Raw genomic sequence first — 17,521 nt, 5'->3', positions numbered from 1 at the left:
GCCACAGCTGACACTCACAGCCACTTCCTCCGCTGTCTCAGACACAGAGCATATCCACATGTGCAAGGCCGACACAGGTGCTAGTGTTATGCTTTTTAGTTGTGGCAGCTGTAATGAGACATTTTCAACACAGAGTCACCTTGAGGAGCATCAGACTCTACATCTAGATAGCCTTGGCCCAGCAGGTGGTGAAGGGGTTGCTACAGAAAATAGCACAGAGGCTGAGGGAGGTGGAGTGTCACTGGTGGGGGCTTCACCATTGTTGGCAGACTTTGAAGAGGTTGTTGAAACCACCACAGTTGCAGATAGTGGGGAGACGGCAGAGTTACTTGGTCTGGCTGCTGTTAGAAATGAGTCGGGGCAGGCACAGTATGATCTTCTGCAGACCTTCACTGCATCCGTGAATCAGATGCCCACTGATACCAGTGTGTCAACTGCACAAGCTACAACAGAATGTGCCTACTGTGGGAAGAGTTTCAAGACCAGCAGCGGACTGACCAGACACGTGGCCCAGGTGAGATCAAGAAGCTTTTCTGGTGAATAGAGAATTCTAAGAAACAAACTTCCATTTCTCATTATTTCTTTCTTTTCAAGGCCCATCCTCTTGCTTTATCTGAGTCACGTTCTCAGTTCAACTGCTCGGCATGTGACCGCTCCTTCCCTCTGCTCTCCTCTCTGCTCAACCATCAGCACTCCCACACTCCTGAGCAAAGGCTGCTTGCTGAGGCAGAGGCAGAAGCAGAGATCGTCTGCCCCTCTCTCTCACTGCCCCTGCCCTCCTTAAAGACAGGGGGAGAAGACGGAGAGAGAGAGATCCATGTCAGTTTGATCGCTGTTACTGAGGAGGGAGAGAGACGAGCTGTGAAGCCATCAGCCAAAGCTTCAGGAAAGGGAGCCAGGAGAGGTGGAGGCAGCAAGATATCTAGCACAAATAACGGTAAGAGTGCTGTAGTGGATGCTAAACCATTTGTTTTGGTTTATTTTCAATATCTGGCATCTCTGATTGTCAGTTTACATTGTTCTTATTTATTATACTGTGTTATTATGCTATGCCATTTATTCTCAAGCTTTTGATAAATTAAGATTTTACATTAACTTACATGGTATAATAAACACCTGTTTGACACGAGAAATTTGCACATACAATGAAACTCTCACATTCATCTCACGGATGTGTTTCTCTCTTCATTCCCTTCAGAGAGGCCATATCACTGCTCTGAATGTGGGAAGTCATTCAAAGGTTCATCAGGACTTCGGTACCACATGAGAGACCACACTGGGGAGAGACCCTATCGATGCACAGAGTGTGGCAAGAGATTCAAAAGGTCCTCACTGCTCTCCATACACCAAAGGGTAATCAGAGCTTCTTGTCAAATTGACATTTTGATTTGTTTTTTGCATTAGAGCAGTATGAAATAACTGATTCATTTCATTATTAAATCAGTGATATAATATATTTACTTTATTTTACGGTATTTTATATATATTTTAACAATATTCATGGGCAAGTCCAGTTCAAAAGCTTATCAACTGCAGTATTTAACAACACACTAAAGGAAATCTTACCAGTGGCTTGTATTTCAATTAGTATGGCACACATAACTGTGTAGCGCATGAGTCGTAAGAACTAAACTCATAATACTTTCATTAAGCTTTAATTATTAATTTATATTAAGCTTAATATTATTTTATTATTAAAACATCTTGAAAACTGTTCTCAACCCATCTAGGTCCACACAGGTGTGCGGGCTTTTCAGTGTCCCTACTGTCCACTGACCTTTAAGTGGAGCTCACACTACCAGTACCATCTTCGCCAGCACACCGGTGAGAGGCCATATGTATGTCAGGAATGTGGCAAGTCTTTCAAGAACACCAGCTGTCTCCGTCGCCACAGTCAGCTCCATTCTGGCCTACGTCCACACAGTTGTTCTGTGTGTGGTAAGGCTTTCTCTCAGACCTCCAATCTCAAACAGCATGAACGGACACACTCTGGAGAAAGGCCCTTTCAGTGCTCCCAGTGCCACAAGAGCTTCACCCACTCATCCAATCTGCAGCTGCACCTGCGCACACACTCCTCGCACAAGGACTTCAAGTGCCAACACTGCGGAAAAGAGTTTGTCATGCTCTCCTACCTGCAAAGGCACTTGAGAACTCACAGTTCTGGGGGTACAGTAGCATGTATGAAGGAATCAGGAAAGGTGGCTAAAGGTATTGGGGCTTCAGAGACAGCAACGCTAAATTTAAACTTGAATGTACCTGGAGGGATTACTTCATTGTTTTCCACTGATAGCAATTCCACATTGATCCTTTCACCCCCAAATCTGGACATACCTCCAAACACATCACAGAATTATTTTATGATCCAGACGACTTCAGGGTTGCAGCTGATCCCACTATCCAATCCCACACCAACACAGCCAGCCCCTCCTCCTCCACCACCGCCACCCCCACAGACACAGAATTTCCTGCTTCTTCAGGGCCAATCCAGCAATGGAAACCAGCCTAGTCTTATCTTGGTTCCCACAGCATCCAGTACAAACACTCTTTCCACCCCATCAAATCTACAGACCCTCCGCTTGGTGCAGACCATTCCAGCAATGCCCCAAGTTCTGGCAACACCCCAAACACAATTCCAGCAATTTCAACCAGTTCAAACACAGCAGAGATTTATTTTGACAAATAATAATTCTCCCCTCATTACTGCCCAGCCTCAAAGCACATCGACGATTGCTCGTCCCATTTTAGGCAGCCTCGGTCGTAGCAGGAAGGGAGGAGCCAGGCGTGGACGGAAGCCTATCCATAAATCCCCCCCTAATGTTCAGACCACACCAGTTAAGCAACCATTAATGTTATCAGCTGCAACTTCCACATCTACTACAATATCCAGTTCCACTTCTGCTGCTTCTTTAAAGGCCGAGTTCCCACAGCTTAATATTGACAGTCCACCGGCTGTGTCACCTGTCATCACTAGCCAAGTACCAGAAAACTCTTCAGTTCCTGCAGTTAGCATCATGTCAGTGATGGCAAACTCCACACTAACAAACAGTTCGCCCATGTTGAGCAGTGATCCTGAGAAGGTTCAAGTCGAAGAGAAAGTTGTCGAAGAAATCTCTAGGGAGCACTTTGTTCTGTGTCTAAAGAAAGAAATGGAGAATGGAGGACAGGGGGATGGGGTGGAGGTGAAGGTGGAGATGGAGGGCGGGAATGACACAGGGCAGTCTTATGTCTTGCAGATTGAAGGTGAGGGCCAGCAAGAAGAGGGAGGGAATAGTGAGGGAGGAGAGAAGTCATATTTCCTACGGTTTCAGTCAGAGGGAGAATGCGAAGGAGATGCAGGAAAAGAGAAGGCAGAAATGGTCTCTCTTAACTTACTCCAAGAGTGGACCGGACAGAGTGAGGGGCATGGAGCTGCAGATGCCGAGGGAAGTGTTGAAGAAAAGTCTTTTGTGCTTCATTTCCAAACACAGCCTCAAAGTGAGGAGGACATTCAGCCAAGCTCGGGCTTCATAGGAGGCCCAGGTGAGGATCTCAGCCTTTCTTGCCACCCGGGTCAAGCCTTGGTGCCTCTGGAAGGGCAGGATGTGGTATTTGAGCTTGGAGATGAGGCAAAAATGGATGGAAGCACAGGTCCAAGGGACAGTGTTCAAATGATTGCACTGATAGAAGGCGAGGGCAATAGTTCTGGTGCAAGGGGCCGTTTCAAAAGTGCTGTTGGGGCAAACTCTGGGCAAATGGAGGGAATCTTCCAGTTAGAGGCGGGGGAAGGCATTGTTATAATTGAAGTTAGCACCAGCAGTTTGAGAGAGGGTGGAATAGAGGCACCAGATGTAGGACATACTTTAGTGGAAGGAACTGAGGACAAGCAAGCTTACGATGCACGAGAGGAAGTAATGTCAGAAGAGTTGAAACTTGCTGAGTCTGAGAGCATATCATCATCAGAGATGGGACTGATTGGAACTTCGGGCTAAGTATGGAGAACAGAACACTAATAGTCAATTTGACTGGCTTTAACACAGTTCTCACCTCATGACACGGTTTCAAATGCAAAATTGCAGATTTGTTTACCACATCCAAATTGGATTAATTTCTAGTAATGGTTATGTTATTCTAAAGTGATAAAGGACTGTGATTGATGGTTTTAGAGAGTGTCGTAGCTGTAGGACCAACAAAGGACCTATGTTGAATCTTACATAAATCATTAAAGACTTTTTTGTTAGTTACAGTTGTTCACCTGGCCCCTACGGGGAGCTATTTCACAAAACACAATCACTGAATACAGCCCAGCCAAAAAAAAAACAATGGTTTCTAAATAAAGAAAATCCCTGGAGCTCTACTACGTCCAGGGTGCACTGAAAATAGAATTTATAAACTAATATGAAATATGAACTATATTCAGCTATGCTGTCATGTTGACAGTGACTGTACAAAGTGAACTTTTGTAAATATGTTTACACTTTGTTTTCATTCTTAATATTGGTACTAGATGAGTTACCAATAAAAATTAGGTATGAATTACAGTATTTGTGTGTGCCATTTTACTAATTTCTCATCTTAAAAATATATTGTTTTTATTTATATATTATTATTAATTTGACTTAATATGAAGGTAAACTTTTTCATGGATAAAGTTAATAATTCCATTTGATGTTGCAGCAAATCATTATTATTATTTTTTTTTTTACAGACAGAGATAATCTCTTGTTTATATATAAGACCTTTTTCTTAACATATATTTAACTCGCACAAATTTGTAATGCCACATAATAATGGAGCAAATCCATACAGGACGCATGTGTTCTATCGTAGGAAGATTAATCCGCTACATGCGCATCTAAGACTACGCATTTTGTGCAGGTTCGTATTCCCGGATGTGGATTGGTTTGGTTGAAATTATATTCCATGCAGGAAGACAACGTTGAATTGTTGAACGTTGACAACCTCGAAGACGGCAAATAACACCAACTAGAGAAGAGGACATTTTTGCATTAGCTTGCTTTTTAAGCACTCGGGGCGTTTCTGAATATTGGGTAAGTAGTTCACGCATGCTCTTTATATTACAGACATAGAATGAGCTTTAAAGAAGGCGGTGTTTACCATATAAGGGATTACAAAAAAGCGTGATGATGGAGCAAGATGACGGTACAGCATGGCATGCTACTAATAAACCTGTTAAATGCTTCTTGAATAGCTGCTCAGTCGGACAGACGTACACAAGCCTAAGTTGTTTTTTCACAAAAGTTTAAGATGTAATACAATATAATATGCTCATGAGGAAATCGTAACTTACATAGACCACAAGTCTATCTCGATAATGTCCTTATTTTGCATGTCCTCAAAGTATTTACCGGTTCTCTCTCTCTCTCTCTCTCTCTCTCTCTCTCTCTCTCTCTCTCTCTCTCTCTCTCTCTCTCTCTCTCTCTATATATATATATATATATATATATATACAGTATGTATATATAAATAATGTCTCTCTCAGGTAAAATGGTCAGATTGGACCTCGGTGATGTAGCTTTGCACAGGATGCAAGGTAAGGACATTGATGCTGACCAAGGTGTGATTCAACATTGTATCCCTCATGGGCTATGTATATATGCCACTATTACCGCAGAAGGGCCATACATGAAGATCATGTTGTTCTTTAGCAATATCAAAGAACTTGGTGGATCGAAATAATGAGAAGATACGTCCTGGAGAGGTCAGTGGGGTACATTATGCTAACATTTAAGAAGTGTTTTTTTTTTTTGGCCTCCTTTCATTCTATCTTTGTTTGCAGGAAGGATGTGAGGGAACGGAGAACCACCTGATTCTTTACCTTCTGACTCGTCCGCTCGCTCTCCTCATGCTGGCCACCCTCTCCTCTGTCCTCCGCTGTGTGCTGCACTCATTTATCATGGCCTTGGTCATTCCCTGTCTTCATCTACATCATCTACCTCAAACTCACCACACCACGGTCAGTGGGCATCTTGGGCTCCAGCAGGCCATACTGGGACTACATGGGCAGCTGTTACCATGCAGACACCCAGCCAGATCTACTCAATCCTCACACTGGCAGAGCCAACCTGGAGAAAACCAGACAGTGTAAAAAAAAAAGAAAAGGAGAAGGACAAGACGAACGAGAGAGAACAGGTGGATGAGGATGAGCTGAAGGAGAGGGCGAAGGTTGCTGGAAAGGTGTGGGTGATGGGGAGTTTATGGGATGCAAGGCTAGAGATGGTTGGAGTCGGGACGGTGTATGTAGCATCTGCAGGCTGGTGGTCCAGAGTTGGTACTGCAAAGAGGGACTGGGCAGACTGCTGGTGCAGGGACTGAAGTCCAGAACAAAGCAGAGTGGTATACGGCGGTTATATGCCCATCTGCCATTTCAATCCAAAGTGGGAGAAGCTTTCTTCAGGAGGCTAGGTTATCACCTGCAGGGTGAGACTACAGGGACTGAGGGAGAGGAAGATGATTATGAAGAGCCAGAAAAGGGTTGGTTGGGTTTCCCCTTAACTAAAGTGTTTGTTAAGAATCTAGAAGACACACTGAAGCAAGAACAAAAGGCTTTATTTGCTAGAGAAGGCAACATTTAATTTAAGGAATATTCTGGGTTCAATACACGTTAAGATCAATAAACCTGTGTGGTGTAATGTTAAAGGTGACCTCAAAAAAATATTTTACGGTGAGCTGGACAGTAGGAGAAAAATTTGAATTTTAAAAGTAAAAATGTAAGGATAAGCATTTTATAAAAAGAAATTTGTTAAAACTTGCGTGTGTTAGACAACATGTCAAAACAAGTGCATTTATTTAATGAATGCCAAAAGATTATTAAATCATTTTACAATACTTTAAAGTACACTTTAAATGAAAGTATTTAAATGACCTTCTATATTACAATGTACATCCGAATGTAACTGATTGAAAATGACTTGTTCTGTTAGAAAATGATTAATTTACAACTAGATCCATAAAATGCATTTAGAAAATGGATCATGCAATGTCAAATTTAAAGACATTTCAACTTGTCTCTTGTTTTTTGAGCTAATCAGCATTATGTGCTGTTGATGGAGCTCAACTCATCTTGAACCTGGAATATTCCTTTAAAAAAGCTTCAGATTTCAGATTCATAAATGGATTAGTTTTTCCACATTGTCCCAGTGAATCACCGACACCAGGATCCTCTCTGGTTTTGCCGCTATACATATTATCTTATAAAAATCACTTATAATAAATACGTAAGAGCATTTTAATGTTTTTGAACATTACATAAATCATCTCTGGGTTTCAAAGCCTAAACCATGAAGATGCTAGAAGAGCCTAGGCCTGAAAGGACAATCAGTCATCTGAGTTATTGTTTATAGCATGGATTGCTTTTAAATGTACTTTTTGGAGGAGAGAAATGGACAAAGATTGTGATTTACATGTGTTTATCTTATTTATGATGTCATATTATTGAGTGAATTTGAGAGTTTTTGTGAAAACATTTTGTATGTTTCCTTTGACTGCTAATGAATAAGCTTTTTAAAAGTATAAATAAAGGTTTTTTCCCCCAGGTTTCTCATGCCATTAAATTATGCTAAAACACACTTAATTAAGCAGTTTACTAGTAAATGTAAAGAATGTATATCTCCTCAGTATGGACCTTTTGATGTGTTTCTACCAAGCATGGTTATCTGTTTTTCTGCTTCACTGATCTTTCTGTACCAATATATCTGTGGTTTTGCTGCACTGAAAGATTTTACCAGAAGCAAACCTAGGAACAACACAATATGATACAAACTCAAATTGAGTTCAATGTCTCATATCCAGCCTGTTTGCTTTAACTTTGTTGCAGAGACATTGCAAGTTACAGTTAACTCTGCATGCTACTCTAAATTTGTGTGGGTGGATACAGTTTAGTGACGCTGAGTGTATTTGAAACTAAGAGCTGCTCATGCTGTGTGGTTGGCTTAAAACACCAGCTATACCTTAACCACTCGCACTACTACCCAACAGCACCTAAGGCTATCATTCACCACCGGATGTTTATACAGTTCACTGTGTGGTTGAGTTGATGCTCACCTGCAACAGAAGGTTGCATTGTCACTGCTAAGGCTTTCACTACTAACTTACCCAAAACATTTAACTATTGCTGAAAAACCACACTCTTGTGAAAAAGGATGCTTTAGCAGGTTTTCACAGCATAGGTTTAAATAGAATGCTTATGGTGACAATACACTTTGAAAGAATATACTGAAACTGAATGTGATGTTTTCAAATTAGATGTAAATATATCATTTTTGGGTGAACTCTTCCTTTTCTTCCTACATTTAGTCATTTAGCAAACACTTTTATCCAAAGCGACTTACAAATGAGGACAATGACAGCAATCAAAATCAACAAAAGAGCAATGATATCCAGAGAGACAGTGTTGGTTTTGTAGGCAAAAATCAATGCCTTGAATTAAATTTGAGTAGCCATTGGGAGCCAGTGCAAATTGATAAACAGAGGTGTGACGTGTATTCTTTTTGCTCATTAAAAATGAATCTTGCTGCAGCGTTCTGGATTAATTGTGAAAGTTTGATAAGAACTGGCTGGAAGACCTGCCAAGAGAGCATTGCAATAGTCCAACCTGGAGAGAACAAGAGCTTGAACCAGGAGTTGTGCAGCATGTCCCGAAAGAAAAGGCCTGATCTTCTTGATGTTGAATAAAGCAAATCTGCAGGATCGGAGAGTTTTAGCAATGTGGTCTGAGAAAGTCAGCTGATCATCAATCATGGTTATGATTGATGTGCCTAACTGGAGGTTGAAATTACATTTTACATGTAATTTCACAATTACTGAAATTGCAATTTAGTATGTTTTAAATATATTAACTTTAAAAGTAATCACTATCAAATCATTTACATGTGCTTTCGACGGGGGAAGTCGTGGCCTAATGGTTAGAGAGTCGGACTCCCAATCGAAAGGTTGTGAGTTCGAGTCCCGGGCCGGCAGGAATTGTGGGTGGGGGGAGTGCATGTACAGTTCTCTCTCCACCCTCAATACCACGACTTAGGTGCCCTTGAGCAAGGCATCGAACCCCCAACTGCTCCCCGGGCGCTGCAGCATAAATGGCTGCGCACTGCTCCGGGTGTGTGCTCACAGTGTTTGTGTGTGTGTGTTCACTGCTCTGTGTGTGTGCATTTCGGATGGGTTAAATGCAGAGCACAAATTCTGAGTATGGGTCACCATACTTGGCTGAATGTCACTTCACTTTAGTATGTTAGACAACACGTCTAAACAAGTGAACTTATTTAATGAATGCTAAAAGATTATTAAAAAAATCATTTAAAATGTACTTTAAAGTAAAACCTTTCATTTAATATTGCACTTAAGTGTGTTAAACATGGTCATGAAAGTGTACCATCTTTATATTTAAAGGATATAATTGTATATATATATATATTCAATGCAATCAAACACATATCTGCAATCTGGGAGTTTTACCTATTACAGAAAAAGAGGTTATGGAACTACCTAAACAACTTTAAGTAATAAACATGCTAAATATGTAGGCCTGTTGTACTCATTTTGCTGGTTTTGGTATTACTTTCCTGTAGCCAGTATTAGGTTTAAATACAGTTTCATAATGATTTGAAATTCTATCTGAAACTTTTTACATTTTATCAGACCTCTTCAGTGCACTCACATTGAGGTATAAAAATGAATCCACTACTAGAAGAACCTGTAACCCCATTTTTGTTCACAGACAGTGTTGAGTCTTTGTCATGCACAACTCTAATGTAAAAACCTCTTTTAGTACTAGCCACTAAGTTTTCATGGCTGCAATTGTGTTAGTCAACTAATGAGCGCAATTACTTCATCTTTCCTTTTGGTAGCTTTGCAAGTCATAGCGGCGGGTGTGTTGTGGAGGAGCTTTTGTTATAATGTACAGAGCTGCTCAGGCAATTGAACACCTGCTTCTATATCCTCCTAACCGATGTCTAACTATTATTGTCGCCAGGAAACAGATGTGAGTTCATGACTCTGGAAAGTAAGTGTGTTTGCAGTTGTGGTTGATTTTGTCTGCACGATGGGCCTCTCTCTCTGTGTGTGTGTGTGTGTGTGTGTTTGTTTGTGGGTGTAGGTGGGTGCGTTTCGGAAAATATGACTGGTGTTTCCGGCAATGATTCAATTAATTTGTTGTGCCCCTTGAATCAATATGGTGGTCTTCATTGCCCACCTTAAGCAAGAAACAAAGGAAAGTGGGCTTTGGGTCACCTGTGAGAACCAAATGTTAAAGATTCTGTCACCGTTTACTCACCATCACGATGTTCTTTCTCCTGTGAATCACAAAGCGTTTGCACAAAGAGAAGATGTTTTGAAGAATGTTTCATTTTTTTATTTTATTTTTTGTCTGTACAATGAAAGTCAATACACTCCTGATAATAAAGGTTCTTTATTGGCATCTATAATTAATTGAAGATTCTTTAACATTCATGGAACCTTTTCATTGGCAAAAGGGTCTTTATATAGTGGAAAAAGATTATTTAGATTTTTTAAATACTCACACTAAGAAAACATTGCCACTGCAAGGTTCTTTGAGGGAACCAAAAACAGTTCTTCGCTCCCTATTTTTGAGAGTGTAGGGTCCAAAACAATATCGGACCCCACTGACTTTCATAGTATGGAAATTCTTCACAATATCTTATTTTGTGCTCCAAAGAAGTGACATGAGGGTAAATAATGACGGAATTATATATTTTTGGTGACAATTAGTAACGTGTGCATATCATAAGATTTATATTTGTCTTAAAAGTCTTGTCTTTTTTCTTCTTCTCTTTTTTGATAATGCACACCAAAACAAATAATTTGCAGTAAAAAATCATGAGAATCAGCTTTAACGGGAGCAGGACCTGCATTATACTCTTTTCTCTGTTTTCCCATGTTATACACAGATAGCACATTGTGGTCAGACCTCAGAAAGACTTGTGGTCGGAAGGTAAATCATGGGAGTAGACTGATTTGTTCCAGATGTTCACATTCAGACGTACACACACATACACTTGAGAGGGAGCTCATTGGGGAGCGGTGATTTCCCTGGCCGCAGAGTGCATGAGAGGGTGAAGTCGAGTGACTGGAGACAGACAAACAACACAGGATGCCAACTTTAAAGTCACCAGGAAAGAGCCAAAGACAGTTGCAGACAGCAGTAAATTAACAAGTGTACAGTAAATCCTAAACCAGGCAGATTCGCTGGTCTTTTTTGCTACCTGTGCATTGGTGTGTGTGAGTGTAAAGTGGCTTTTTGGAAAAACCCACTGGAAAGGTGTCTTCAGGGGTTGGGATGACATCCTGTAGTAAAACAATTTTATTCCCTGTGGGAAAAACTAAACAAGTGGAAAGGGTGCGGAAAGAGAAAGTCTGAGCAAGAGAGAGAAGGTATATGGGAGTGTTTGGGTTGTTTTTTTGGAAGTGTGTGGGAAAAATGAAGTGGAGGCTTCCCTGACTGGTGCAAGAGATCTGGAAATTTCCAACTGGCTTTGGTTATGCTGTTGGCAGCAATTTCTGACGCACATTCTGAAGCAAAAATGTTAGAAAACACGTCAAACGCTCAAGAGACTAATATGCGTTTAGGACAAGGTCAAGTGCTATTTTATAAGCTTGGAAAAGTAATAAACAGTTTAAAAAATTGAGAAATGCATGCATCTATTTATCTATTATGCCATCCAATTCACAATATATAATGTCTGATTTACAAAGCCCTTTGTCTGTGCAACAAAGACTGTAAGTCTTTTACATATCTCTTGAAATATCACATGCACAGGTTATTGAGCTGTGTCGATGTTTAAATGTACCTCAGCCCTCCCAAAAAAGTTTGAAAACAATTGTCACCCAATCAGGGACCCTCTTTCTTACAGCTATATGATCATGTCATAGGTTTTCTATACCTCCCTCTTCCTCAAACCATTTTTAAACTCTCACTGACTTTCGCTTGACTAAATGAGTAAGCAAGTTTCAACTTTCAGAATGATCAGCAAGCTGGACAGGTAAGTGAAAACAAAACAAGTGAGAGTGAGAGACAAGGTGCATTATTTTTATTTAATTTAAAAAAAAATTTTTTTAAGAATTGATAATACTTATTAGAGCTTTATTAATTGAGGAATAAATTGATTCTTTGATGTCATTCAGTTGATGCACTTTAATGACGTGCAGGTGCATTGACCTGTTTATAGATTTTCTCCAGTTTCAGAAGTTGTAAATTGAAACTGACAGTTATTGGTCTGTGAGTGATTGTGGGAATAATTAGGTGCACGTGGCTCTGGGTCTATTATTAAATGCACAAGAACTTAACTCAAGTCTTAACTCAACCGACCACTGACGACTGAAGGGCGTCCTAGCGGTGCAGAACAATATGATCATTACAGAATGCTATAGACACACAGGCGAGTTTCTGAATTATTCAAAAGTTGAGATTTGTTTTTAGATTAAATTAAAGTACAGTTTGAATTAAAATTTGGTTTAATTTATTTAAAATTGGCACATTTAATTTGAGAGAAACTAAAAACTAATTTATATGTTAGCACAACATTTAAATGTAAAAGTTGTTTTCATTCTTTTTAAACAGTATTTTGGTCCCTTTTTACATTAGAAATGAATAACAAATGTATAAAATGAATAACAGTGTCATATTTTGAAACAGTGTGCTCATGACCCAGAAGAAATTTATCTTCCATTATAAAAATGTGCGCTGGGCCCGAGGGAGACACGAGACGTACCTTTGTTTTGTTGTAAAGAGACGCACCGGCCCTGATTCCCTCTCTTTTGACTTTGGACACCTGCGCAATCGAACCGGCTGCCATGTAGAGGTGAGAGAAAGATGAACTGATAATGTGAAAAGATGAAGCATAAAGGTATTATTATAGAGAAAAGAACGTACTCACTTACTCATTCTTTCTCCATCTGTAACTTTTTTTCTCCTGTTTTGTCTCAAGCTACTCTTTCTACGTCACTTGGGTGCGTTATGTCCTGGGCTGTGGGGATCCAATGTGGACGGTGTGAGAATGTGTTACGCAGTGACCTGGTTCTGCTCCTGGTCGCCCTGCTCTAAATGTGCTGAACAACTTGCCCACTTCCTGTCGCAGACACCCAATCTCCGTCTGAGAATCTTTGTGTCACGCCTTTACTTCTGTGATGAAGAGGACAGCCAGGAAAGGGAAGGACTGCGACACCTGAAGAGGGCAGGAGTGCAGATCTCTGTGATGACTTATAAAGGTAAATGGGGAGGGGACAGAGAGGGTCCCGTGGTTTATATTTGTGATATAACGTGCCAAATTATGTCACACTTGTAGTTTTTTAGATTCTGGTTTGTTTCTAGACTATTTCTACTGCTGGCAAACATTTGTGGCACGGAGGGAGAGGAGGTTTAAAGCCTGGGATGACCTTCACCAAAACTCTGTCCGACTCGTTCGAAAACTCAATCGGATCCTGCAGGTTACAAATTTACAGTGATTTTAATATGACCTTACTGCTATGGCATTGAATTACAAGGAAAGTATATGAATACTAACTAAACTATCTGACTAATATTAGATGACACAGTGTGGCCATTTGAATATTTTACAACAGCAATGACAAATTTGGTCATTAAGAATTTAACACTCTATTTAACTAGCATTTGTGGTAGTAATCCACATTCTATATAAATATAAACATTTTGATGAAGTTCATAGCATATTTGCCAGCGCTAAATGACTTTTCTTCTTTTTCACTGTAGCCATGCGAGACTGAGGATCTGAGGGATGGTTTCGCTCTCCTCGGGCTATGATCACAAATATGAGATTTGCAAATCAATGAACACTGAGATATGAACTGAATGGGATTAAAAGAAATGGTGCTGTAGACCTGAGACTTGAATCCTGTGACTTGAATCTGACTTGATTCTTATCTAGTACTGTATTGTATGTAGCATTAATGTGATTATGTTGGATGTCAAAATAAAAGCTGTTATTTGACACTGACACATTTGTGAAGAACTGTTTACCTGTGTGTTAAACCAGTATGATTCATAGTTTTAACTGTCCCTGGAATACACATACACTAGTGTTCAATGTTCAATTCATATTTTTATTCAGCAAGGATGCATTCAAATGATGAAAAGTGACAGTAAATACATTTATGATGCTACAAAAGATTTTGTTTTTAAATAAATGTTGTTCTTGGGTATTTTCTATTCATCAAATTAATGGTATGGTATGGGGAATAGTAAAACTGATTCATATCTTGAACACATGCATATTATAATGATTCTAAAGGATCGTGTCACTGAAGATTGGAATAAAAAGCAGCCTTGCTGAGCATAAGAGATTACTTCAGATCCTTAGAAGATTCAGTGTCCTACCAATATTAAAATGAACCAAATAAAATATAAAGTTTAATTATATAAACTTAATAATCAATTTGCAATGTAAATAGCAACATATATATGTAAATACATTAATATAATACTATTTAAGTAATTTGCAACAGGGTTACACCCACCAAGAGGTACTACAGCCAGGAGACTTAGGAGTGAAGACCCATCCTAACATCAAACTTTTTTGACCACATTGGGTAAACTCAGTTGCTTACACAGCATATACATCATGTGTATTGTTGAGGCTGGTATGTTCTGCGTGGGGGACTCAGGAAGTGCAAAATGTTTATGCAAATCTGCCCACTCTTTCTCGTTTTTTCTTGTTTTTTGGTAGCATGACTGGTCTATCTGCTTGCGTAGGTACGGTGTGTGTGTTTGTGTTTTCATATATACAACGCTTATTAGTGAATAAGCAAATGCATGATCTTGTAGTGGCACTATCTTGCCTTAGAAAATTACATTGAAAAAAAACTAGTAAATATTAGAACATAAACATATCCATTTAAAAGTACAAACTCAACGACTTACCCCACATATCTCTCCTATTTAATTGGATATTTAAGGTGCAAATTTAAAACTCTATTTTCCTCAGAGCTAATTTCTACATGTTCACTTGTTTGGCTTCCTTTCAGCTACCAAAATGTTCCTTCACAGAAATGTATCCCTTTTCCACTTGTGTCCAGTAGGGCGATCTGTTTCCCATCTATGTTGTGGTTGAAACCATGTGTGATTTTCTGACGTATTGTGCTCTGGATCTACACTGAACCAAATTATAAACTCAACACTTTTGTTTTTGCCCCCATTTTTCATGAGCTGAAGTGAAAGATCTAAGACTTTTTCGATGTACACAAAAGGCCTATTTCTCTCAAATATTGTTCACAAATCTGTCTAAATCTGTGTTAGTGAGCACTTCTCCTTTGCCGAGATAATCCATCCAACTCACAGGTGTGGCATATCGAGATGCTGATTAGACAGCATGAGTATTGCACAGGTGTGCCTTAGGCTGGCCACAATAAAAGGCAACTCTAAAATGTGCAGTTTTTTCACACAGCACAATGCCACAGATGTTGCAAGTTTTTAGGGAGCTTGCAATTGGCATGCTGACTGCGGAAATGTCCACCAGAGCAGATGCCCGTGAACTAAATGTTGATTTCTCTACCATAAGCTGTCTCTAAAGGCGTTTCAGAGAATTTGGCAGTACATCCAACCAGCCTCACAACCGACCAGATCAGACCACGTGTAACCACACCAGCCCAGGCGTCGTGTGGGTTAGCGTTTTGCTGATGTCAACATTGTTTATCGAGTGGCCAATGGTGGCAGTGGGGTTATGCTATGGGCAGGCGTATGTTATGGACAACAAACACAGGTACATTTTATTGATGCCATTTTGAAGATACTGTGACGAGATCCTGAGGCCCATTGTTGTGCCATTCATCCACTACCATCACCTCATGTTGCAGCATGATAATGCATGGCCCCATGTTGCAAGGATCTGTACACAATTTCTGGAAGCTGAAAACATCCAATTTCATGCATGGTCAGCATACTCACCGGACATGTCACCCATTGAGCATGTTTGGGATGCTCTGGATCGGTGTATATGACAGCGTACTCCAGTTCCTGCCAAAATCCAGCAACTTCGCACAGCCACTGAAGAGGAGTGGACTTACATTCCACAGGACACAATCAACAACCTGATCAGCTCTATGCAAAGGAGATGTGTTGCACTGCGTGAGGCAAATGGTGGTCACACCAGATACTGACTGGTTTTCGGACCCCCTGGACCCCCCAATACAGTAAAAATGCACATTTTAGAATAGCCTTTTATTGTGGCCAGTCTAAGGCACACCTGTGCAATAATCATGCTGTCTAATCAATATCTTGATATGCCACACCTGTGAGATTATCTCGGCAAAGGAGAAGTGCTCACAAACACAGATTTAGACAGATTTGTGAACAATATTTGAGAGAAATAGGCCTTTTGTGTACATAGAAAAAGCCATAGATCTTTGAGTTCAGCTCATGAAAAATGGGGGCAAAAACAAAAGTGTTCAAATCAAGATTTTAATGACAAAATAAACAGACAACAGCGTGACTGCCCCTCGCGGACAACTGTCACGCACAAATAAAAACCAAACACAAAATAAAGCCCAGGCCTGTCGCTCCTCTTTTATATCCTTCCGATGTCCTCCGTGGGAGTCGAGACCGTTGAGTCTCACAGGTGTCACTCATTCCCAATCACTCCACCGGCATCGCTCCGTTCCCACGGCTCTCGGCCCCGCCCCACTCGTCACAGTTGCGTTTATAATTTTGTTCAGTATAAATTGACAATGGTGAGTTAAAAGATGCAAAGTTCTTTGCCCAGAAGAAATTAAAACAATTTTGAATCAGACTCTCAGATACTATATTTTATTTGTCCCCTTCTCTGTCCATTTTCTCAACGGCTCTCAGGAAATTGATTTTTCAGAGTCGTTTGACTAGCTAATAACTTCAAGGATGATTCGTACAGTTGTCTGAACTCTTAAGTTTCAAACACACTTAAGCCAAAATGTGCCTCTTTGGCTGATGATATTCTGAGCAACTTTTTTTGAGCAATGTTTAATTGGGCACATTTCCATTAAATATAGGTAACAGATTTTTGTCTGGATAGTTTAGATAGGTCGTGGGCCCTGTGTCTAACTTGGTTGCCGGTTGACGGCAACATTGCTCAATAAGTTGCCACATGTATCATCAGCCTTTCTTTCTTTTCTAACACGCTCTCTCCCTCAGGTTAGCGAAAGTATATTTGTCAAATGCTTGTGGATGGCAAACGACGTCGTCTGATGTATAATGTGAGAAGCTACTCAAACACAGTTAGTGTTGAAAGGTCCAAATCACATTTATCAACATTTATCAACATATATAGTGATATCATAATTGTTTTCAAACCCGGGAAGAAGAAAATATGCAATTATCAAAGTTATTTGTGTCTTCCATCTGTTTACATATCGGTAAACATATTGTCAACATATTGACTCAAAAATGTGTTATTCATGACCGCAGTGAGATCATTAAACACTCTCAGGCACCAGACACAAGCACTAAATCAACTCATTACATAATTTCTATTGTTTATCTCCACTAATCAAAACAATAAATGATTTAGGGGAGACACTTGTATCACAG

At 40.0% G+C, this 17,521-nt stretch overlaps 2 protein-coding genes and 1 pseudogene across 2 annotated transcripts in view; all 3 read left to right on the top strand.

The window, feature by feature from the left end:
• LOC132102901 (zinc finger protein 628-like) overlaps nt 1-4,129 on the top strand; it is a 15,577-nt gene extending 11,448 nt beyond the window's left edge. The window contains exons 4-7 of the mRNA XM_059507619.1: nt 1-514; nt 595-937; nt 1,199-1,353; nt 1,731-4,129. The exon at nt 1-514 is cut by the window's left edge and continues 578 nt beyond it. Of these exons, the coding sequence (XP_059363602.1) occupies nt 1-514; nt 595-937; nt 1,199-1,353; nt 1,731-3,968 (3,250 nt within the window). The 3' untranslated portion in view covers nt 3,969-4,129. The remainder of the gene's footprint in view (nt 515-594; nt 938-1,198; nt 1,354-1,730) is intronic.
• A 623-nt stretch (nt 4,130-4,752) lies between these two features.
• Nucleotides 4,753-6,645, top strand: LOC132103605 (probable N-acetyltransferase 14; annotated as a pseudogene).
• Nucleotides 6,646-12,064: 5,419 nt separating this feature from the next.
• On the top strand, nt 12,065-13,950 carry LOC132103604 (single-stranded DNA cytosine deaminase-like). Its single transcript, XM_059508706.1, has 4 exons — nt 12,065-12,809; nt 12,936-13,215; nt 13,319-13,434; nt 13,718-13,950. Exons 1-4 carry the CDS (start codon nt 12,651-12,653, stop codon nt 13,766-13,768), a joined length of 606 nt encoding a protein of 201 aa, XP_059364689.1. The 5' UTR covers nt 12,065-12,650; the 3' UTR covers nt 13,769-13,950.
• Nucleotides 13,951-17,521: the final 3,571 nt, after the last annotated feature.

The sequence above is a fragment of the Carassius carassius genome, chromosome 24 (assembly GCF_963082965.1).
Source record: "Carassius carassius chromosome 24, fCarCar2.1, whole genome shotgun sequence".
Classification (NCBI taxonomy): domain Eukaryota; kingdom Metazoa; phylum Chordata; class Actinopteri; order Cypriniformes; family Cyprinidae; genus Carassius; species Carassius carassius.
The sequence above is the reverse complement of the archived record's forward strand: the minus strand, read 5'-3'. Positions and strand labels throughout refer to the sequence as shown.